Raw genomic sequence first — 19,172 nt, 5'->3', positions numbered from 1 at the left:
GGTCAGACCTAGTAAAATGGATCGAAGTTACTGAAAGGCAATGAAGGCCTGTAGTAACTTTAGTAACGACCTATAAGACTTCTTATTAAGTAAAAGGGGTAGCAAGTGGTGTGGTATTAGGTGGAGTGAAAGGGTGGTAAGGCAGTGTTTGTCCCTCAACACGAGGTTATCCCCCACACAAGGATATAATGTACTGACCTTTATATACTTACTCGTTTAATAGGGGAGAGGGCAATCTCCGCCCCACCCAGGGGATACTACTAGTGCTTCATCAGCATTTATTGACAAACACAAACCAGGTAATGCACCACTGGACTCTCAAACAACAAGGCGTGTGTCACTGAGGAACAAACATCCACTGGGTACCAATATCAGACGACTTTTTTTTATACATAGGAATTTTACATAGGAACGAACCAAAGCAAGCAGAAAAAAATTTACCTTCCCAGGTTTCGTCGTATCGGTGACAAGTCCGCAGCAACATACACAAGAGTGTCTGTATATGATGGTGAGTGACCAGAGGAGAATGTGAAGGACTTAAATGTAGCAATCAGAGCACAAGTCAAGGGAAGCTTAGGAGATAGATACCTTTCTAATCACCACTGCCACCTTCCACTTAGATCTTTTACTTCTCTTTATCTCAATGTGTGAAGAAGTCCTTCCATACTCTATACTAGTCATGCCTTTAGGAAAGTGGAGTAGTAGTGGAAGTGGTGGCAGCAATTTCTGAAAGTAAAGGGTAATTCAACTTCACTTCTCAACATTGTTCTGATTACTTGATGAAGTCCTTCACAATTCTTAAAACTAAACTGACCAAACTTCAGAGGAAACATGTGATCACTCTATCATCCCATCTTTCTCTGCATGACCTACAGAAAGACATTACATTGGCACTAGCTGGTCTTGGCACTAGGGAACAATGCTCAGTGACGAATCCCATTACTGTGCTTTCTGGGCACTGTTACGACAGAAACCAAGGGAAGTGTACATTTTAAATGAGATTTAACAAGTCTTCAATTTGACAAATAGGTGGCAAGGTGTGTAGTGTGGGAAGGCTCAACACAAGTGACGATGGCGATGCAGACATAATCACATGCTAACCTAAAAAAATGCATTGTACATTTAAATAGTTCTCATGAATCCAAAAAATATATATACATTTGTAAGGTAACAACAGTTCTGTGCATTTCTGCCAAGGGTCTGGCCAGCCACCTCCCCCCTCTTTGTGCCTTGGGTCTTTGGCAAGCTGACTGACAGCAGGTTTCTCCCTTCCTCCTCTAAGCTTACTGGAAATAATGTTGGGGAGGGTGGCTGGCTGTCCCCATCATTCTGAACAACATCCAGGCAGACTGGCCAGAGAACCTTTGCATAATTTCATCCCAAAATGTCCAATCAGACAAGAACGGCATTTTTTACACAATACCTTTACCTAATAACAACTGCATGATGTTTTAAGCAGCTATAGGAAATCAAAGAATGAATGGCCTAATGTGCAACTTTTAAATAATTAAACCACATCATAGAAAAGTTCCTCTGACATTCTGCTTTCAACCACCTGCCCAGAACTACTAACCAACTGACTGACTGACACACCAACACACCCAATTGAGCAAAGACCTTGGTAGTACTCATAGGAGTTAACCTAACTGACTGTATTTCTGATCATGCTACCCAGTTCAGTGGGTACAATAAATGCAGCAGAGTGAATGCTATGTTTTTGGAAGGCACAGCACTCAAGCGATTCACTCAGCACAGCACAGGAGGTGGCAAGGAAGGGAAGAGAGACAGTGAGAGATCAATGTTGGTCTATAAAATAGCCAAGACGCAGAAGGTGTGCAGGTGTAGAAGCAAGAAATGGATTTGCTCTTGTCATGGCGAAGCAGTCCTGGAAAGAACATCACGTGCACTCACTCACTCACTCACTCAGGGCAGAAGGGAAGTCTGTGTTACTCATTGGCATCAAAGCCTCATTTCTGCCAGACTTTCCCCTTAAGCTCCAAGACTCAGTGGTTCTTCACATCAGGAATAAGAATTAGCTGCATGTAGAGTAAAGTTGAATGCATGAAGTTCGGTTTTGTGCCACCTCCCCTCACACACGCTCACATGCTCAGACACATGCACACAAACAAGCATACACCACACGCATCCATGCACACCCCCCTCCCATTGAGCTGTGCCTACCATTACTGTGGCATCCTGCAGCGAGCCACCTTCAAGCCCTTACTTCACACTCAGATAATCATAGCTCTTCCTTAATTAGTAGACATCACTTCCAAAATTTGATGCAAAATCTTGTTTACATTCAGCCTCATTACCACTTGTATTCCTCAGTAAATGCAGTTTTCACTTCCCAAAGTTCACTCTCATTCAAGTGGTTTCTTCAGTTAGTTTGTTTTTGTTTTTCTTTTGTTTTTTCACTTATAATTTCTTTCCCTGATGCATCACACCTCCCTTGTTGGCCACACACACGAGTCTCCCACACACAGACGGGCATGACGGTGCCACAGGCTCCGACCTACAGGAAAATAAAGTCATCTTGGAGGGCACCACTTCCTGCAGCAGTGTCCTGAGTGCGGCAGCAGCGGCTCCGACGACCCTCACGCTGGGCCGTGAGGAGGACGGAATGTGTGTGGCAGCAAAGGTGCCCTTGCCTAAGTAGTTGTGTCACCTAAGGGAGCCTTGCCACCTCCCTGCCTGACAAGGGCACTGCTGCCTGCCTCGTACATGCTTGCTACAGTACCGAGCAAGGCTTTCCAACAATCATGGCCATGATTGTCCGGCTATGAGTAATATCCACAATCACATACAGAATGAAATTCTGCATGTAATGTAATAATAACAAAGTAATTATTGCAGATCTTCTCGATGCAGGTGATGGGCGCTGCGTCCCGGCAGTGGGGCGCCCCACACGTAACAAGAAAACAAAGGAGGTGCCTTGCCGTGGCACTCCACTGGGCCATTGAGGCACCACTCTAGAGAACATGAGGATGACACAGGCCTCTGAGTCAGTCATTGTCATGGCACCACTGTCTGTGTGTCTCCATCACAGAGTCTTGCAAGTGTTGTGAAGCGAAGCACTGTCTTGGGCCTGCCACAGCGCTGAGAGCATGTCACTGCTCAAGACTCGAGAGGCAACACAGCTGCAGTCACAATATGGACCAGGAAAGCTGTGTGTGTGTGTGTGTGTGTGTGTGTGTGTGTGTGTGTGTGTGTGTGTGTGTGTGTGTGTGTGTGTGTGTGTGTCTGTGTGTGTGTGTGTGTGTGTGTGTGTGTGTGTGTGTGTGTGTGTGTGTGTGTGTGTCAGGAGTGCAGCAGATGAGCAGGAACAGTCCACTTCACTAGGTGTCCTGCTGCTGTCTGGCTCCATCCCTTCACTTCCCAAGAGGCAGCACCGGAGGGCAGCACCAGCTCGGTGGCAAGCCAAGCAGCAGCACAGGGAACACCCAGTGAGCCTCACACTATGACCCGGCTGTTGATGGGCTCAGCCACCCCAAACCAGCGCAGCTTAAAGGAACTGTCCCTCCAGCTGATGACCGGGTTCCACAGGGCATGGAGGAAGATGAAGAGAGCGCTCACCTCCCGGAACAACCAGCTGATCACAAACTCAAACTTGGTGAAGGGTGGAGGGCCATTCTGGGGGAAGAGAAAAAGGTTGAGGTTTCTCTCTTAGATTTTTTACTTGTGTGAGAATATTCTGCTTTGGCAGCCCTTTCTTCATTATTTTTAAACATTTACAAGAGCAGGTGCACACACACACACACAATGTTGTTGTTCTGCAAAAGCAGCTAAATACACACTTGTACACGCTCACCATTCACACTGACTCACTTGCACAATGTTGAGCATGACCCAATCTGCCAGGGACCAGGTGAGGGTGTGAAAGAGGAAGAAGGTGAGGTAGTCTGCCCTGAGCAGCACAGTGCCAGCCCAGGAGGCCACCAGGCCCAGCAGCATGCACTCACTGAAGGGTTCCAACAGGATAGTATGTGGCACCATGGCCACGCGCAGCTTGCACCACCTGTCAACAGGAAGCAGTGTGTGATGGGGGGCCTCAAACATTAACTCCTCTACCTTCATCATCAGCTGTTAATCTGATTACCTTAGAGTTGACCTCCAAACTCTATTCATCTGATGTAACTCTGATTCACCTTTACCCATTGCAGTTAATTTGTACCGTTGTGCAACTCTGGCCTCCTAACACGTCTTAATCTGGTACAACAAACTCCATTCTTTAAAGGATACATAAAGGAGATCAATCAGTCTACATATCTTTCATCTCCATCTGATGCCTGTTCTTGTGTCATGCAAATAAAGACACCACAACATAAGTACCTCGCTTCATTCCTGTCATTGTATTCTCTTCCTGCACACTCTAATCCTCTCACTCCTGTGTCTCACTCACTCACTCTACATTTTGTGGCTACATGCTCCCCAATCACCATGTTCATGTAAAGTACATCTGCATTTTTCTGCTTTTCTTTCATATAACCAAACCAACTTACTGCAACTTGACCCCTCATTTGTCTTCTGTACTAATTCTATATCAGTTATTTACATGACCAAAGATCCTTAACTTACATAACCAAATACAAACCAATATTTTTTTAACTATATATCAAGCAAGAGTACTTTCTTCTCTCCAATAGTGGCCAAGAGGCAAAGAGTGGTGTAATTGTGAAAATTATGTTGGCTACCCTCCTTTTTTTTGGGGAAAGAGCATTGGTATTTAACAGGATATAACCACTGCTAATTAAGGGTGGTGAGCAAAGGCAACACAGTGTGGCTTCAATTTAGCACAGCACCGGCCAGCTTACCACTCACTGGTGGCGGTACAGAGGGACCAGGTGCTGTGTTGGCGCCCGGCCAGACACCAAGAGGGGGTGCAGTAATGAGACAAAAATGCAGTGGTAATACCTTACAGGTGTTATAAGGTGTGCTATTAATGGTTTCTTTTCAAACATACATACTTGGAGCATAAAACTCTGAATCTTCCCGGAGACAAAAAAAAAAGAGGTAGCAACTGAAGTGAAGCTGTAAAGAGGAGACAGAACATAAATAGGAAAGTGAAGAATGTGAGATACGAGATGGAAAGGTGTGATTATACAGCCAGGAATCAAATAAACATCTTTTGACACTATAAAAAAAAAAAAAAAAAAAAAAAAAAAAACTAATAACCTGAACACTAAAAATAAGAGAAACCACACACGAGAAACACCAAAACAATGAAACAAACATCCCCAGAACAGACCTTAAAACCAAACAATCCCTCAAAACCAGACAACCACCAACGTATGACCTCCTGGCAACCACCACCCTAACACCTGGCCAGCAGCTCACCTGGTCAACCGCGAGAGGAAGGTCTTCACACGACAGGTCCCTGAATTCTGCCAGGCGGGCTGGGAGGCGATGCGAATGCCCCACCCTCGGTCTTGGATAAACTTGGCGAAGAAGTAATCCTCAGCTAGGTAAATCCCAAAGGCACTGATACCTGTTGGCCAGAGAATTGTTAGTATTTTTTTTTTTTTTTTTTTTTTAGAGGAAAACTAGAAAAAAAAGGTGGGGGGGGGGTGTCCCACTTAGATGCCAGTCCCTGCGTAATAGGGAGTTAGCCAAAACAAAGGAATAAATGTCCTGAAACTTTCTCCCTCTTAAATGAGTTCATGTCACAGGAAGATGGAAACACAGAGGCAGGCAGGGAGTTCCAATGTACCATACCAAATTACTCTTAGCTAATAAAATAAATTCTGTCAGGCACTACATTTTCTTTTCTACTCCTACAAATAATCACTGCATCACAATTACAATTTGCAATTAGACAAGATGAATTCGGTCACACTTTTTCCCCCCATAATTATTGACTTCCATCATCATCATCATCATTTTTGTTTAGCATCTTCATTTCCCCATTTAAGGTGAAACTTTGTATCAATTAATTCCCGCAACTCACTACGATCAATGCCTTTAGATATTCATGATAGCTTGTCATGATACACCTGTTAGTATGCTAGTGGTCTTTCTAGTGTCGGTGGAAGCAGAGAAGTAGAGTAAAGAGGAATTACATCTAATATTAATTACATACAGGCGAAGGTTATACATAGGAAATTATAGAGCAAGGGTGAGAGAAATGGTGAACATTGGTTAAACTAAAGGAGTGACAAAGAGGAGAGAGAGTAAGAGAGACAGAAAGAGAAAGAAAAGTTAAATGCAATAAGAGAGAAAAAGAAAGAAAAGAGAGGGAGAAAAACAGGATAAAGACAGCAGGGAGACAGGAAAAATAAAGAGCACATGATATGTAAGACAATAGGAGGGAGGGAGAGAGAGAGAGAGATAGAGAGACATGATATGTAAGACAAAGAGAGAGAGAGAGAGAGAGAGAGAGAGAGAGAGAGAGAGAGAGAGAGAGAGAGAGAGAGAGAGAGAGAGAGAGAGAGAGAGAGAGAGAGAGAGAGAGAGAGAGAGAGAGAGAGAGAGGTAAAGATGATTAGACAAAAAGAGGAGAGAAATGATGACTAACAAATAAAAAGTAAAGAAAAAAAAAAAAATAGTAACTTGTCAAGAGAAAAGGGAATAGAAGAGAAGGCAAATAATTGAAATAATCAAATAAGAGAAGAGAAATGAAAGAAATACATATACACACACAAAAATAAATAAATAAATAAATAAATAAAAATGACAAAACTAATATATATAAAAAAAAAAAGCAGAGGGGAAAAATAATGCAGTTTTTACAATTGACAAAAAAAAAAAATAAATAAATAAAAAAAAAAAAGAGAAAGGGAAAGTAGACTGGAAAAAAAGGTACATACAAGAAAATTGGAAAAGAAACACAAAGCTAAAAAAGAATGGAAAAGGAAAGATTAGAAAAAATTATACTCGAAAAGTAAAAAAAAAAAAAAAAAAAAGGAAAAGGGAAAGAAAAAAGATGTTCTGTGTGTGTGTGTGTGTGTGTGTGTGTGTGTGTGTGTGTGTGTGTGTGTGTGTGTGTGTGTGTGTGTGTGTGTGTGTGTTTCTCTTTCCCTATTTTTTTAGACTAACTTTTTCTTTCAGTCTACTTTTCTTTTTCTTTTTTTGTTTGTCAAATTTTTTATCAATCTTAGAAACTGTTTTATTTTTTCCCCTCAGTTATTTTTTCCTTTTATTAGTCTTATATTGTTTTCTCCATTTTTGTCCGTTTCTTTCATTTCTCTCTGTTTTCCTATTTATCATCACTCACCTCCTGCCTCGTCCAGCACTTTCTTCCTCATGAGGCAGGACATCCCGGTGCAGCAGTTGACTCTGAGCCGCAGCGCATCCAGCAGGCCCAGGAACAGGTACATCCTGGCATGCCCCGTCCCAAAGTACACCTGCAACCACAAGCTTCTTTAGTACAGGTGTTGGGTGAAGCATGTAACCTAACCTAATGTAATCCTTCTTAACTTAATCTTGCTTACTCCACTATAACCTCTTCTAATTAACATAAACTCATGACACCTAACCTAACCTAACACTGCTTTTACAGGATCTGACCTCTTCTAAAGTAAATTGACCTAACCTAACCTGATGTAGCCTAACCTTAACCAAATCATACTTACTCTTCTAATCTTATGTAAACTCATCTCACTTAACCTAACCTAACATTGCTTTACTCTGATACAACCTCTTCTGATCTCAAGTAAACTGACTTAACCTAACCTAAGGCAGTCTAACCTTAACCAAAGCATACTTACTTCAATATAACCTCTTTTAATCCCTTCAGTACCAGGAAGTGTTTTCAAATTCCCTCTGCTTACTATTTGGTGATTTGATACACCTTCGGAAACTTATGTGGGGGATTGCAATAGTGAAGACTATAGCCATTAATCTTGTGACCACCACACTCTTCTTAATGTCAATAAAATGGTCTAATCATACACAATTATCAAGGTAAAAATGCGTCCCAGTACTAAAGTGGTTTTAATAACTTGTAAACTGATCTTACCTAATTTAACCTAAGCTAATATCCCTTCCACCAATATAACCTCTCCTAATCTCAAGTAAACTGACCTAACCTAACCTAATATTGTTCCACTTAATCTAACGTAACTTTTTTTTAATGGAGTCTAACCTAAACTTGTCCCACTTAATCTAATATAACTTTTTTTTTTATCTAACATAAACACACTTAACCTTTCCTAACCTTATCTTGCTTACCCCAATATAAGTTTTTCTAATCTAACATAAACTCATCTCTAACCTAACCTAACCTAACACTGCTTTACTCTGATACAACTTCTTCTAATCTCAAGTAAACTAACATAACCTAAACTAATGAAGCCTATCTTAATCTTGTTCAACTTAATCTAACGTAACCTTTCTTAATCTAATATGAAGTCACTTACCTAACCCAATCTTACCTAACCTAACATTCCCTAACCTGGTATTGCTTAATTCAATATAACCTCTTCTTATATAACAAATCTACCTCTTCTCACCTAACCTTTTCTAAGCTCATCTCAACTCAATCTAATGTATTTTTTCTAATCTACGAGTATCAAAAGTCCACCAAACCTAATTTAACTTAAAATACACTAACCTAAATTGATCTCACCAAACTTGCCTCTACTCTATTCTCGTCTAATGTAAATGTAAGCTCACCTCGCCCAACCTAACGTAGCCTTTTCTAATTCAACCTAACCTGACTTCCTGTAAACTCCGAACTCTTCCTTTCTCTCCTCCTCTTCCTTCCCCTTTTTCTCTACTTAACTTCACCTCCCTCTCACTTCCTTAATTTATTCAATGTCTCCTCTCTTTTTTCCTCCACATACCAAATGACCTTCTTTTTCTTCTCCTCCTCTTCCTCTTCCATTTAATTTACTCTCCAAATAAGTCCAATCTCATTACCATATGTTGTATAATCGTTCATACTTTTTTTTTTCTCTCTCTCTCCTATTCTCTTTTCCTCTCTCCCTCCATCCTTCTCCTCTCCTCTCCCTCTCAGCTCATTCTATTCTCTTTTCCCTCTCTCCCTCCATCCTTCTCTCCTCTCCCTCTCAGCTCATTCAACTCTTACTTAACCTGTCTGTCTGTCTGTCTGGCTTCAGTCTCTCCTGCACTATGTTTATGTAAATTCTTCCACCACAGACTGAAAATTATATAAGCTGTTCTGCCATCTTACATAAATACAGGTTTGTAGTCTATAAAAAAGGCAAATGCCAATGGTCTATTCTTAAATCTTCTTTTTCTCTTAGTCATTCTTTCTGCAATTTTTTTCTTTCTTTCTCTTTTTTATGGTGTTTAGTTTGTATCTTTAGTTCTTCATTAATATCTTTATGTAGTTTTTATTATTATTATCATTATTATTTGGTGTATGTCTCTTTGAAGCCACGGTCTTTGTGTATCTTTATATAACTTCAATTTTTTTTTCCTTAAATTCTTTACTAATATTTTTTTGTTTTTCTTATTAAGGTATTGTTTTTTCCTTGCAGTCTTTTACATATTTTTCTTATTACTTTTCTTCTCCATTTTACATCCAAACTTCACCTCAATTTTCATTCCACTTACTTATCTTTACACCCACTTTTTCTTTTTCTCTCTTTTTTCATTGCGACATACACACCTCTTTCTTTCCTAATCCTTATTTTATTCTATCAATACTCTAATTTCCTCACTGCAATCTTTTGAATCCCTTATTACTTCATCTTCACTATAATTTCATCTATATATAAACACACTTTTTATGTTTTGTTTATTTCACCCATACTATGATTTTCACCACAACCATTTCATAAACTCTTCTTTCTTACTTTGATAAACTTAACATTCCTCTTATATTTTCTACTAGTCTCTATCTATACAACAATTTTCATCACAACCATTGCATAAACTCTCTCTCTCTCTCTCTCTCTCTCTTTCCACTCAGATCAACTAACATTCATCTAATTTTCATCACAATCATTATATAAACTCCTTTCTTTCTTATTTCCCACTCTGATCAAATAACATTCCTCCAACTTCCACTGCTACAATCACACCCTCTTTCTTTTTCTTCTAACCAACTAACATTATTCTTATTCTTATATATATATATATATATATATATATATATATATATATATATATATATATATATATATATATATATATATATATATATATATATATATATATATATATATATATATATATATATATATATATATATATATATACACTGCCTTCCACAACAACCATTTCATAAACACTTCCTTATTTTCCTTCAATTAATTTAACATTCTTCCAACTTCCACTGCTACAATCACACTCTCTTTTTCTTATAACCAATTAACATTCTTCTTATTCATATTTTGAATCTATACCATGACTCCCACAGCAAATATTTCATAAACTCTTTTTCTTTCTTATTTTCCCTTCTAACCCATTTTATTTTCCCCTAACTTCCACTCCTACAATTACATAAACTTCACTTTTCTTCTAACCATCTAAGCATTAACACACCTCTTAAATCTTTCTTTTCTTTATATCCATCACAATTTCATAAACTCTTATTTTTGCTTCTAATCAACTTTATTTTTCTCTAACTTCCATAGCAACCATTAAATAAACTTTCTTAAATCTTTTCCCTTCTAACCAAATAAGCATTAACACTCTAATTCATTTTTGTTTTATATCCATCACAACCATTTCATAAACTCTCTCTTTCTTTCCTTCTCCTTCTAACCAAGTAACCATTAACACTCCTCTTTACTCTTCTTTACATCCATCAGAACCATTTCATAAACTCTCTTTCCTTCTAGCCAACTTGACATAAGCATTCCTCTCCCGTGTGACACCTGAGATCCAGTCATTCAGCCAGCCGGGGTGACGCTGCTGTATAATATAATGCAAAGTGACTGGCAGGATTCATGAGCTGTGAGAGAGAGGAGGGACTACACTTGTCTCAATGGGAGGATGATGGACTGACTGGCTTTTGTGGTGGTGGTGGTGGTGGGTTCAAATTGTTGTTTTTATTCTTTTGATTCTTATTTCATCTTTCCCTCCCTTTCTTTTGTTGTTTTTATTTTTTTTCATATTTATTTAGTCCTTCCATCTCTTTTTGTTTTGTTTTTATTCTTTTCATTCTTATTTTGTTTTTTTCCTTCCCTTTCTGTTGTTTTCATTCTTTTCATTCATATTTCATTCTTCCTTGCCTGTATGTTGTTGTTTTTAGTTTTTCATTCTTATTTTGTCATTCATTCCATTTCTTTCTCTTTATCTCTGTCTGCTTGTCTCTTTTCTAACTTAATGAAAAGTCTCACACACACACACACACACACACACACACATTAACCAAATCTAACCCAAATAAACCCTAATAAAAACCATTGCCTCTTTCTCTCCCTCACACACACACACACACACACACACACATACACCAAAGACAAACACACATCAATCCAAGACAAACACACATACATACCTTCTCCAGAATAGCAGGCCAGCCTTTCCGGTCACAACAGAAGGGCATTTGGTGAACTATGCCCACGTCAGGAGTCATGTGAGTCACCATGTCGCTGAGGGTGTCTTCCTTCATCATCACCCCGGAGTCGGACACCAGCAGGAGCTCATGTTTGGCTGCCATGTACCCCGGCTGCATGTTGTTGATCTTGGGGTTCACGCCGACTTCCTTGCCTCCTGTTGGGTTAGGTTAGGTTAGGTTAGGGTAGGGTGAGTTAAAGGGATATCTGTTAGTCTGTCTGTCTCTCTATGTGTGTGATGTATGTATGTTTGTGTCTTTCTCTCTCTTACAAGTGAGTGAATTTACTGGAGAGAGAGAGAGAGAGAGAGAGAGAGAGAGAGAGAGAGAGAGAGAGAGAGAGAGAGAGAGAGAGAGAGAGAGAAAAAAAAACTTACAGGTGAGTGAATTTGCTAAAAAAAAAAAAGTAAACAAAGAATTTCATAGAGGTGTGTGTGTGTGTGTGTGTGTGTGTGTGTGTGTGTGTGTGTGTGTGTGTGTGTGTGTGTGTGTGTGTGTGTGTGTGGTTTGATTAGCTTAGGTTTGTCAGTTGTTAGGTTACATTAGTTTTGTGTCAGTTCAGTTAGGTTAGGTTGGGTTGGGTTGGGTTGGGTTGGGTTGGGTTGGGTAGGTTAGGTTAGGTTAGGTTAGGTTGGGTTGGGTTGGGTTGGGCTGGGCTGGGCTGGGTTGGGTTGGGTTGGGTTGGGTTGGTGTGTGTGTGTGTGTGTATGTATATGTGTGTGTGTGTGTGTGTGTGTGTGTGTGTGTGTGTGTGTTACCTACCAATGAAGAAGGAGGCATCAACGTGTGGGTGCTTCTTCATCAGCTGCTGCACCACCATGATGCTTGGGTCGCCCTCCTCCTGGATGCAGAACAGAAGCTCGTACTGCAAGGGAACACACACACCGCTTAGACATTAACGAAGGAACAGAAGAGAGAGAAAAAAAAAGAGACGAAAGATGAAAGAAATACTGGTGTCACAATTTGAGAATGGAAAGAACAACAAATAAATAAAAAAAAAGGCAAGAAAAGATAAGAAAATGGAAAAGAAAATGGTGCTACTGAATACTGGTAAACAACTCAAGGTGGCTACTGGCTAATGGCTGCCACTCGGAGCTTAGACGAAGGTGAAGCAGTGAAACCCTTCCCTAACCTCAGCCTAACTTAGCTGTATATTGTAGTGATGGGTCACGAAGGTGCCACGAGGACGCTGCCTGGTACGGGAAGGTGTCAAGGCGAGCTCTAACAGTGGTGCCATTAAGCGCTTGAAAAGTTAAGACAGGGACTGCGAGACTGTTCGTTCGGTCTGTCTCCCTCGTTGATGGCACTCTAAACAATGGAGACACGGCATGCGCAACAACCTAAACTCATTCAGTGTCATGATGCATTTCCATATTCATTCTACCTGCTATTTGGTGATTTCATACAGCTTCAGAAACTTATGTGGTCATCAGAATTGTGAAGATAGCAAATGAGAGAGAGAGAGAGAGAGAGAGAGAGAGAGAGAGAGAGAGAGAGAGTGGTGAAACATTATAAAAGAGAAGAGATACAAGATCAAAAGGCATTAGCAGAGGAACAAAAGAAGAAGAAAATAGAGAAAAGTAAGCCATTACAAAATAAGAGGATGAAGAAAAGAGAGAGAGAGAGAGAGAGAGAGAGAGAGAGAGAGAGAGAGAGAGAGAGAGAGAGAGAGAGAGAGAGAGAGAAACTATGATGTATTTGGAAGAAAAGAGAAAAAGAAAGAGAGAAGAAGATAAAACTACTGCAATATTGTGGAGGAAGAGGAAAGGAAAGATAAAATCATGTGGTACGGAGGAGAAAGAGGAAGAATGGGAGAAAGAGGGGAGAGAAATGAAGAGGAGGAAGAAAGGAGAGGAAAGGAATGCACAGAAACAAGAGATGTATAAGGGATTGAAGGAGGAGGAGGAGGAGGAGGAGGAGGAGGAGGAGGAGGAGGAGGAGGAGGAGAAAAAGTGGGTTTAGGTATGGTAGGGGAGAGAAGGAAGAAAGGGGAGGAAAGGAATGCACCGAAACAAGAGATGTGTGAAGCACTGAAGGAGGAGGAGGAGGAGGAGGAGGAGGAGGAGGAGAAAAGTGGGTTAGGTATGGTAGGGAAGAGGATAAAGAATAGGTTTAAGTAGGAGGAATGAGAAGCAAGTGAGGGAGGAGGAGGAGGAGGAGGAGGAGGAGGAGGAGGAGGAGGAGGAGGAGGAGGAGGAGGAGGAGGAAGAAGAAGAAGAAGAAGAAGAAGAAGAAGAAGAAGAAGAAGAAGAAGAAGAAGAAGAAGAAGAAGAAGAAGAAGAAGAAAAGCTAATTAAGAGACAATGAATGAAAGAAAAATCGAAACATAAATAGAAAATAATGAAAAAAAATAAAACAAGCTTCAAAACCATTACGAGACAAGCAAAGGGAAACACGAGAGAAGTAAAGGAACACAAAGGAAGAACAAAACGGTATCTGACCTGTTGTCCGCGAGGAAGCTGTTTGAGATAAGCCAAACTAATCTTAAGTAACAGAAGTAGGTTGGTGAAGAGGAGGAGGAAGAGGAAGACAGTGATTGAGGAAGAGGAGGAGGGGAGAATGTGTAAAAAGGAATGGATACAATAAAAAAAAAACGAGAGAGAGAGAGAGAGAGAGAGAGAGAGAGAGAGAGAGAGAGAGAGAGAGAGAGAGAGAGAGAGAGAGAGAGAGAGAGACGCAATTGTTTAATTTGCGCACTTGACCTAAAAGTGATTTAAAACTTAAATGATAATACTGATAGTGACTAAGAAGAAGAAGAAGAAGAAGAAGAAGAAGAAGAAGAAGAAGAAGAAGAGCGCGAACATACAAAACAATAAAGTAACAGTACATAATAACAACGATAATAATGAAAAGAATAAAAACAAAAAAACAATACTAAAGAAACAAAAGAGCATCCAAACCCAACACCATCATTTTCTCACGTCTCTAAATCAAATCCTTTTACTTTCTTGCCTAAGTAAACAAAAGAACAAAACAAAAGACCATCAAAACTCAACACCATCATTTTCTCACGTCTCTAAATTAAACCCTTTAATTTTCTTGCCTAAGTAAACAAAAGAACATCACTAAGTAGCTTCCAAGTCTTCAAAAACACTATTTCCTTGCCTCGATAAACAAAAGAACATCAATAAAGAGATTCCATGCCTTTAAACACAATATTGACTTGCCTCTGTAAGCAAAACATCACAAAACAGGTTCTAAGTCTTTAAATCCCTTATTCCTTTATGTTAATAAACAAAAGAACACAAGTAAAGAGATTCCAAGTCCTTAAAACCAATATTTCCTTCCCTCAGTTATCAAAGCATCACAAAACAGGTTCTAAGTCTTTAAATCCCTTATTCCTTTACTTTAATAAACAAAAGAATATAAGTAAAGAGATTCCAAGTCTTTAAACACAATATTTTCTTGCCTCATTAAACAAAGAAACACTACAAAACATTATTAGTCTTTAAATTCTTCACTTCCTTGCCTCAATAAACAAAAGAACTTCAGTAAAGAGGTTCCAAGTCCTTCAACCTCCGTCAGTACACAAAAAAACATCACTAAAACAGCATTCAACTCCTTAACTACATTATTTTCTTGCTTCAGTAAACAAAAAGAGCATCACTAAGGAATCCAATACTTTACTTCTCTTCTCTCGAGTCTCTCACACACCTATTAGTAATAAACCCACGATAAAACCTGTTCTATTTTTAATCGTCCCGCAAAACCTTGAACCGAATGATGAGTGAATGACTAAACCCCACCCTCTCTCTCTCTCTCTCTCTCTCTCTCTCTCTCTCTCTCTCTCTCTCTCATTACCGTTTTATGGAGTTTAGTTTGTTTACACTAGATTTCTCTAGAAAGGATCTCTCTCTCTCTCTCTCTCTCTCTCTCTCTCTCTCTCTCTCTCTCTCTCTCTCTCTCTCTCTCATTACCGTTTTATGGAGTTTAGTTTGTTTACACTAGATTTCTTTAACAGCTAGAAAGGATCATTCTCTCTCTCTCTCTCTCTCTCTCTCTCTCTCTCTCTCTCTCTCTCACTACGTGATAAAAATACAAGCATATGAAAAAACTGGACTGAACAAGTTTTTAAAGGTTCGTTCAGTTTCATTCTTTTTCTCTCTTATTCTCTCTTTCTCTCCCTCTTCCTTGTTCTTCGCTCACTTATTCATGCATGTGTTTTACTTATCGTGGCGCTATCTCTCTCTCTCTCTCTCTCTCTCTCTCTCTCTCTCTCTCTCTGCCATATTTAGTCATCATTTTTACAACTACTACTACTACTACTACTACTACCACTACCACTATTACCATCACCACTATTACTACTATTACTACTACTACTACTATTTATTATTACCACCACCACCACCACTATTATCACCACCACCACCACCACTACTACTACTACTACTGCTACCTACTACTACTACTACCACCACTATAATCACCACCACCACCACCACCACTACTACTACTACTACTACTACTACTACTACTACTACCACCACTATAATCACCACCACCACCACCACCACCACCACCACCACCACTACTACTACTACTACTACTACTACTACTACTACTACTTATTACCACCACCACCACCACTACTACTACTACTACTACTACTACTACTACCACCACTAAAATCACCACCACCACCACCACTACTACTACTACTACTACTACTTTTACTGACCTTGTAATCTTTACTTAACCTACATCAAGGAATCAGAAGAGACAAAGATACGGAAAGAAAGAAAGAAAGATAAATAGAAAGAAAAGAAAGAAAGAAAAAGAAAATAACAAAACTGGAACAAACTAAGATAATAAATATAAAGAAGGAAAATAAAGAAAATAAATGAAATAATAACGATGAGAGAGAGAGAGAGAGAGAGAGAGAGAGAGAGAGAGAGAGAGAGAGAGAGAGAGAGAGAGACACACACACACACACACACACACACACACACACACACACACACACACCAGACTCACGTGCACAGTCAAGGTCAGAGAGAGAGAGAGAGAGAGAGAGAGAGAGAGAGAGAGAGAGAGAGAGAGAGAGAGAGAGAGAGAGAGAGAGAGAGAGAGACTCCTTTCATCGGTTCACTCTCTCTCTCTCTCTCTCTCTCAAAGGACATAATTAAAGACCGAAGGATTGGGTACGTATCCTTGAGAGAGAGAGAGAGAGAGAGAGAGAGAGAGAGAGAGAGAGAGAGAGAGAGAGAGAAGTAGGTTTAACATGTTCCCTCTCCCCTCTCTCGCTCTGTACAGTTTGGCGCCAGCTTCCCTCCTTTCCTCCATCCTGGCGCCACTCTCTCTCTCTCTCTCTCTCTCTCTCTCTCTCTCTCTCTCTCTCTCATGAATAAACCGAAGTAGGTAATCATATTTTTCTTACTCAGAGAGAGAGAGAGAGAGAGAGAGAGAGAGAGAGAGAGAGAGAGAGAGAGATACACTTCCTTTTAAACCTCTTTTCCATATCTTCCATAACTCCACCCCTCCCTCCCTCCCTCCCTCCTCCTCCTCCTCCTCTTCTTCTTCCTCCATTTATCACGTGACCCTGAATCTTCGCTTGGCGTCTGTCTGTCTGTTAAAAAGAAGTTCAGTAGTTCTTCGCTGTCTGTCTGTCTGTCTGTCGGTCTCTCTGTCTGTCTGTCTATTTGTCTGCCTCTCTCTGTCTCTGTCTGTCTGTCTTTCTGTCTGTGTCTGTCTGTCTACTTGTCTGCCTCTCTCTCTTAGTGCATACGTAAGCCTATGAACGTGACTCTCTCTCTCTCTCTCTCTCTCTCTCTCTCTCTCTCTCTCTCTCACACACACACACACACACACACACACATCGTAACCTCGTAACCTTGGCTTAAAGGAGGAGGAGGAGGAGGAGGAGGAGGAGGAGGAGGAGGAGGAGGAGGAGGAGGAGGAGGAGGATTTTAAAGAAGAGGAGGAGAAAAGGCAACATAACATCCATCTAATATTTTCCTGTAATGGAAGGAGGAGGAGGAGGAGGAGGAGGAGGAGGAGGAGGAGGAGGAGGAGAAGGAGAAGGTCAGAAACTCACGAAAAAGATGACCTTTACTGAGAAAAAGACCACCACCACCATCACTACTACTACACTACTACTACTACTACTACTACTACCACCACCCCTATTACTACTAGTATCACCACCCCACCCCTACTACTACCACCACCACCTTTTACTACAACAACAACAACTACTACTACTACTACCACAACCACCACCACCACCACCACCACTTCTAACCAACCCTAACCTAACCTAACCTAAATAAACCTCCTAACAAAATAAATAAATAAATGAATAAATAAATAAAAACTAAACAGATATTATGTAAGCTTACTTAAAAATAAGGATTATAAATGAAAGTACCAGTAGAGATAAAAAAAAAAAAAAAAAAAAGGGGAGGGGTGTAAAGAGGCTATAAATGAATCAAAACGCGTAATAAAAGTGAGAAAAAAGGATCAGACACTCGTAAAGAAAAAAAATAAAGGTCTATAAATGAATGAAAAAAAATGAGGTAAAAATAAAAAGATTTGGTTCTGAAAAAGGTTGAAATTGCTAAAAATAAATAAATAATAATAATAAGACACGTAATAAGTGAGAAAAACAGGATAAAAAGAGTAATAAGAGAAAAAGAAGGATTGGGCACTCGATAGGGAATACAAAAGGATAGAAATGATAGAAAAACTGAAGTAAAAACCAAAGAAAAAAGATTAGATACTGGGAAAGGAGGATAAAATACTATATATGAATAAAATAAGTAATAAAGGTGAGAAGAATAGGATCAGACACTCGTAAAGGGAAAGAGTCTATAGATGAATCAAAGAACTGAAGTAAAAATAAGAAAAAAAAGAGGATTTGAAACTGGAAAAGGATTAAATAATGCTAGAAATATATAAGAAGCGTCATAAGAGAGAGAGAAAAGGATAAAAACAAGTAATAAGTGAGAAAAGAGAAAAAAACTGAACACTGGAAAAGGAATAGAAAGGGATAGAAATAAAAAAAACAATAAGTAAAAATATAAAAGGATTGGATACTGGGAAAGGAGGATAAAATACTATAAATGAATAAAAGATGTAATGAAAGTGAGAAAAGGAAAAAAGAAAGAAAAAAAGGATTTGGTAGAAAAATAAAATAATGCTAAAAAGAAACATGAAGCGTAACGAAAGAAAAAAAAGAGAAAAAGAGTAATAAATGAGAAAGAGAAGGAAAGAAAAAGAATACAAAAGGATACAAATGATAAATAAAAATATAAATAAGATTAAAAAAAATTGGATACTGAGAAATGGTGACAAAATACTATAAATGAACAAAAGACGCAATAAAAATGAGAAAAAAATAAAGGACTCTCTAAAAAGGAGGAGAAAAGGACTATAAATGAATGAAAAGACACAATTGAAGAAAAAAATAGGATCTGGTAATGAAAAGATTGAAAAATGCTAAATAAAGGAAATAAACAGCGTACTGAGAAAAAAAAAAGGATTGGGACTCAAAAAGGATTAGAAAAGCTTTATAATAAATGAAAAGACTCAACAAAAGTAAAAAAAAAAATTGAAAAAAAAAGATTGAGATGGAAAGAACGAAAAAAGTACTATAAATGAATAATAGGTGTAAAAAAGATGAGAAAAGAAGGATTGGGGACTTGGAAAGGAATGAAAAACACAATAAAAATCGAAATAAATGACTAAAAACCCGATGAAG

At 39.2% G+C, this 19,172-nt stretch overlaps 1 protein-coding gene across 6 annotated transcripts in view; it reads right to left on the bottom strand.

The window, feature by feature from the left end:
- Positions 1 to 264: 264 nt before the first annotated feature.
- The window catches only part of LOC123512051 (ceramide glucosyltransferase-like), a 37,573-nt gene continuing 18,665 nt past the window's right edge, over positions 265 to 19,172 (bottom strand). For all 6 annotated transcript variants that reach the window (XM_045268221.1, XM_045268220.1, XM_045268219.1 and 3 more), the window contains 6 exons: positions 12,233 to 12,335; positions 11,414 to 11,628; positions 7,214 to 7,343; positions 5,338 to 5,488; positions 3,829 to 4,018; positions 265 to 3,633 (listed from right to left, as the gene is read on the bottom strand). In XM_045268221.1, coding sequence (XP_045124156.1) covers positions 3,454 to 3,633; positions 3,829 to 4,018; positions 5,338 to 5,488; positions 7,214 to 7,343; positions 11,414 to 11,628; positions 12,233 to 12,335 — 969 coding nt within the window. In that variant the 3' untranslated portion in view covers positions 265 to 3,453. The remainder of the gene's footprint in view (positions 3,634 to 3,828; positions 4,019 to 5,337; positions 5,489 to 7,213; positions 7,344 to 11,413; positions 11,629 to 12,232; positions 12,336 to 19,172) is intronic.

The sequence above is a fragment of the Portunus trituberculatus genome, chromosome 32, assembly GCF_017591435.1.
Source record: "Portunus trituberculatus isolate SZX2019 chromosome 32, ASM1759143v1, whole genome shotgun sequence".
Classification (NCBI taxonomy): Eukaryota; Metazoa; Arthropoda; class Malacostraca; order Decapoda; family Portunidae; genus Portunus; species Portunus trituberculatus.
The sequence above is the reverse complement of the archived record's forward strand: the minus strand, read 5'-3'. Positions and strand labels throughout refer to the sequence as shown.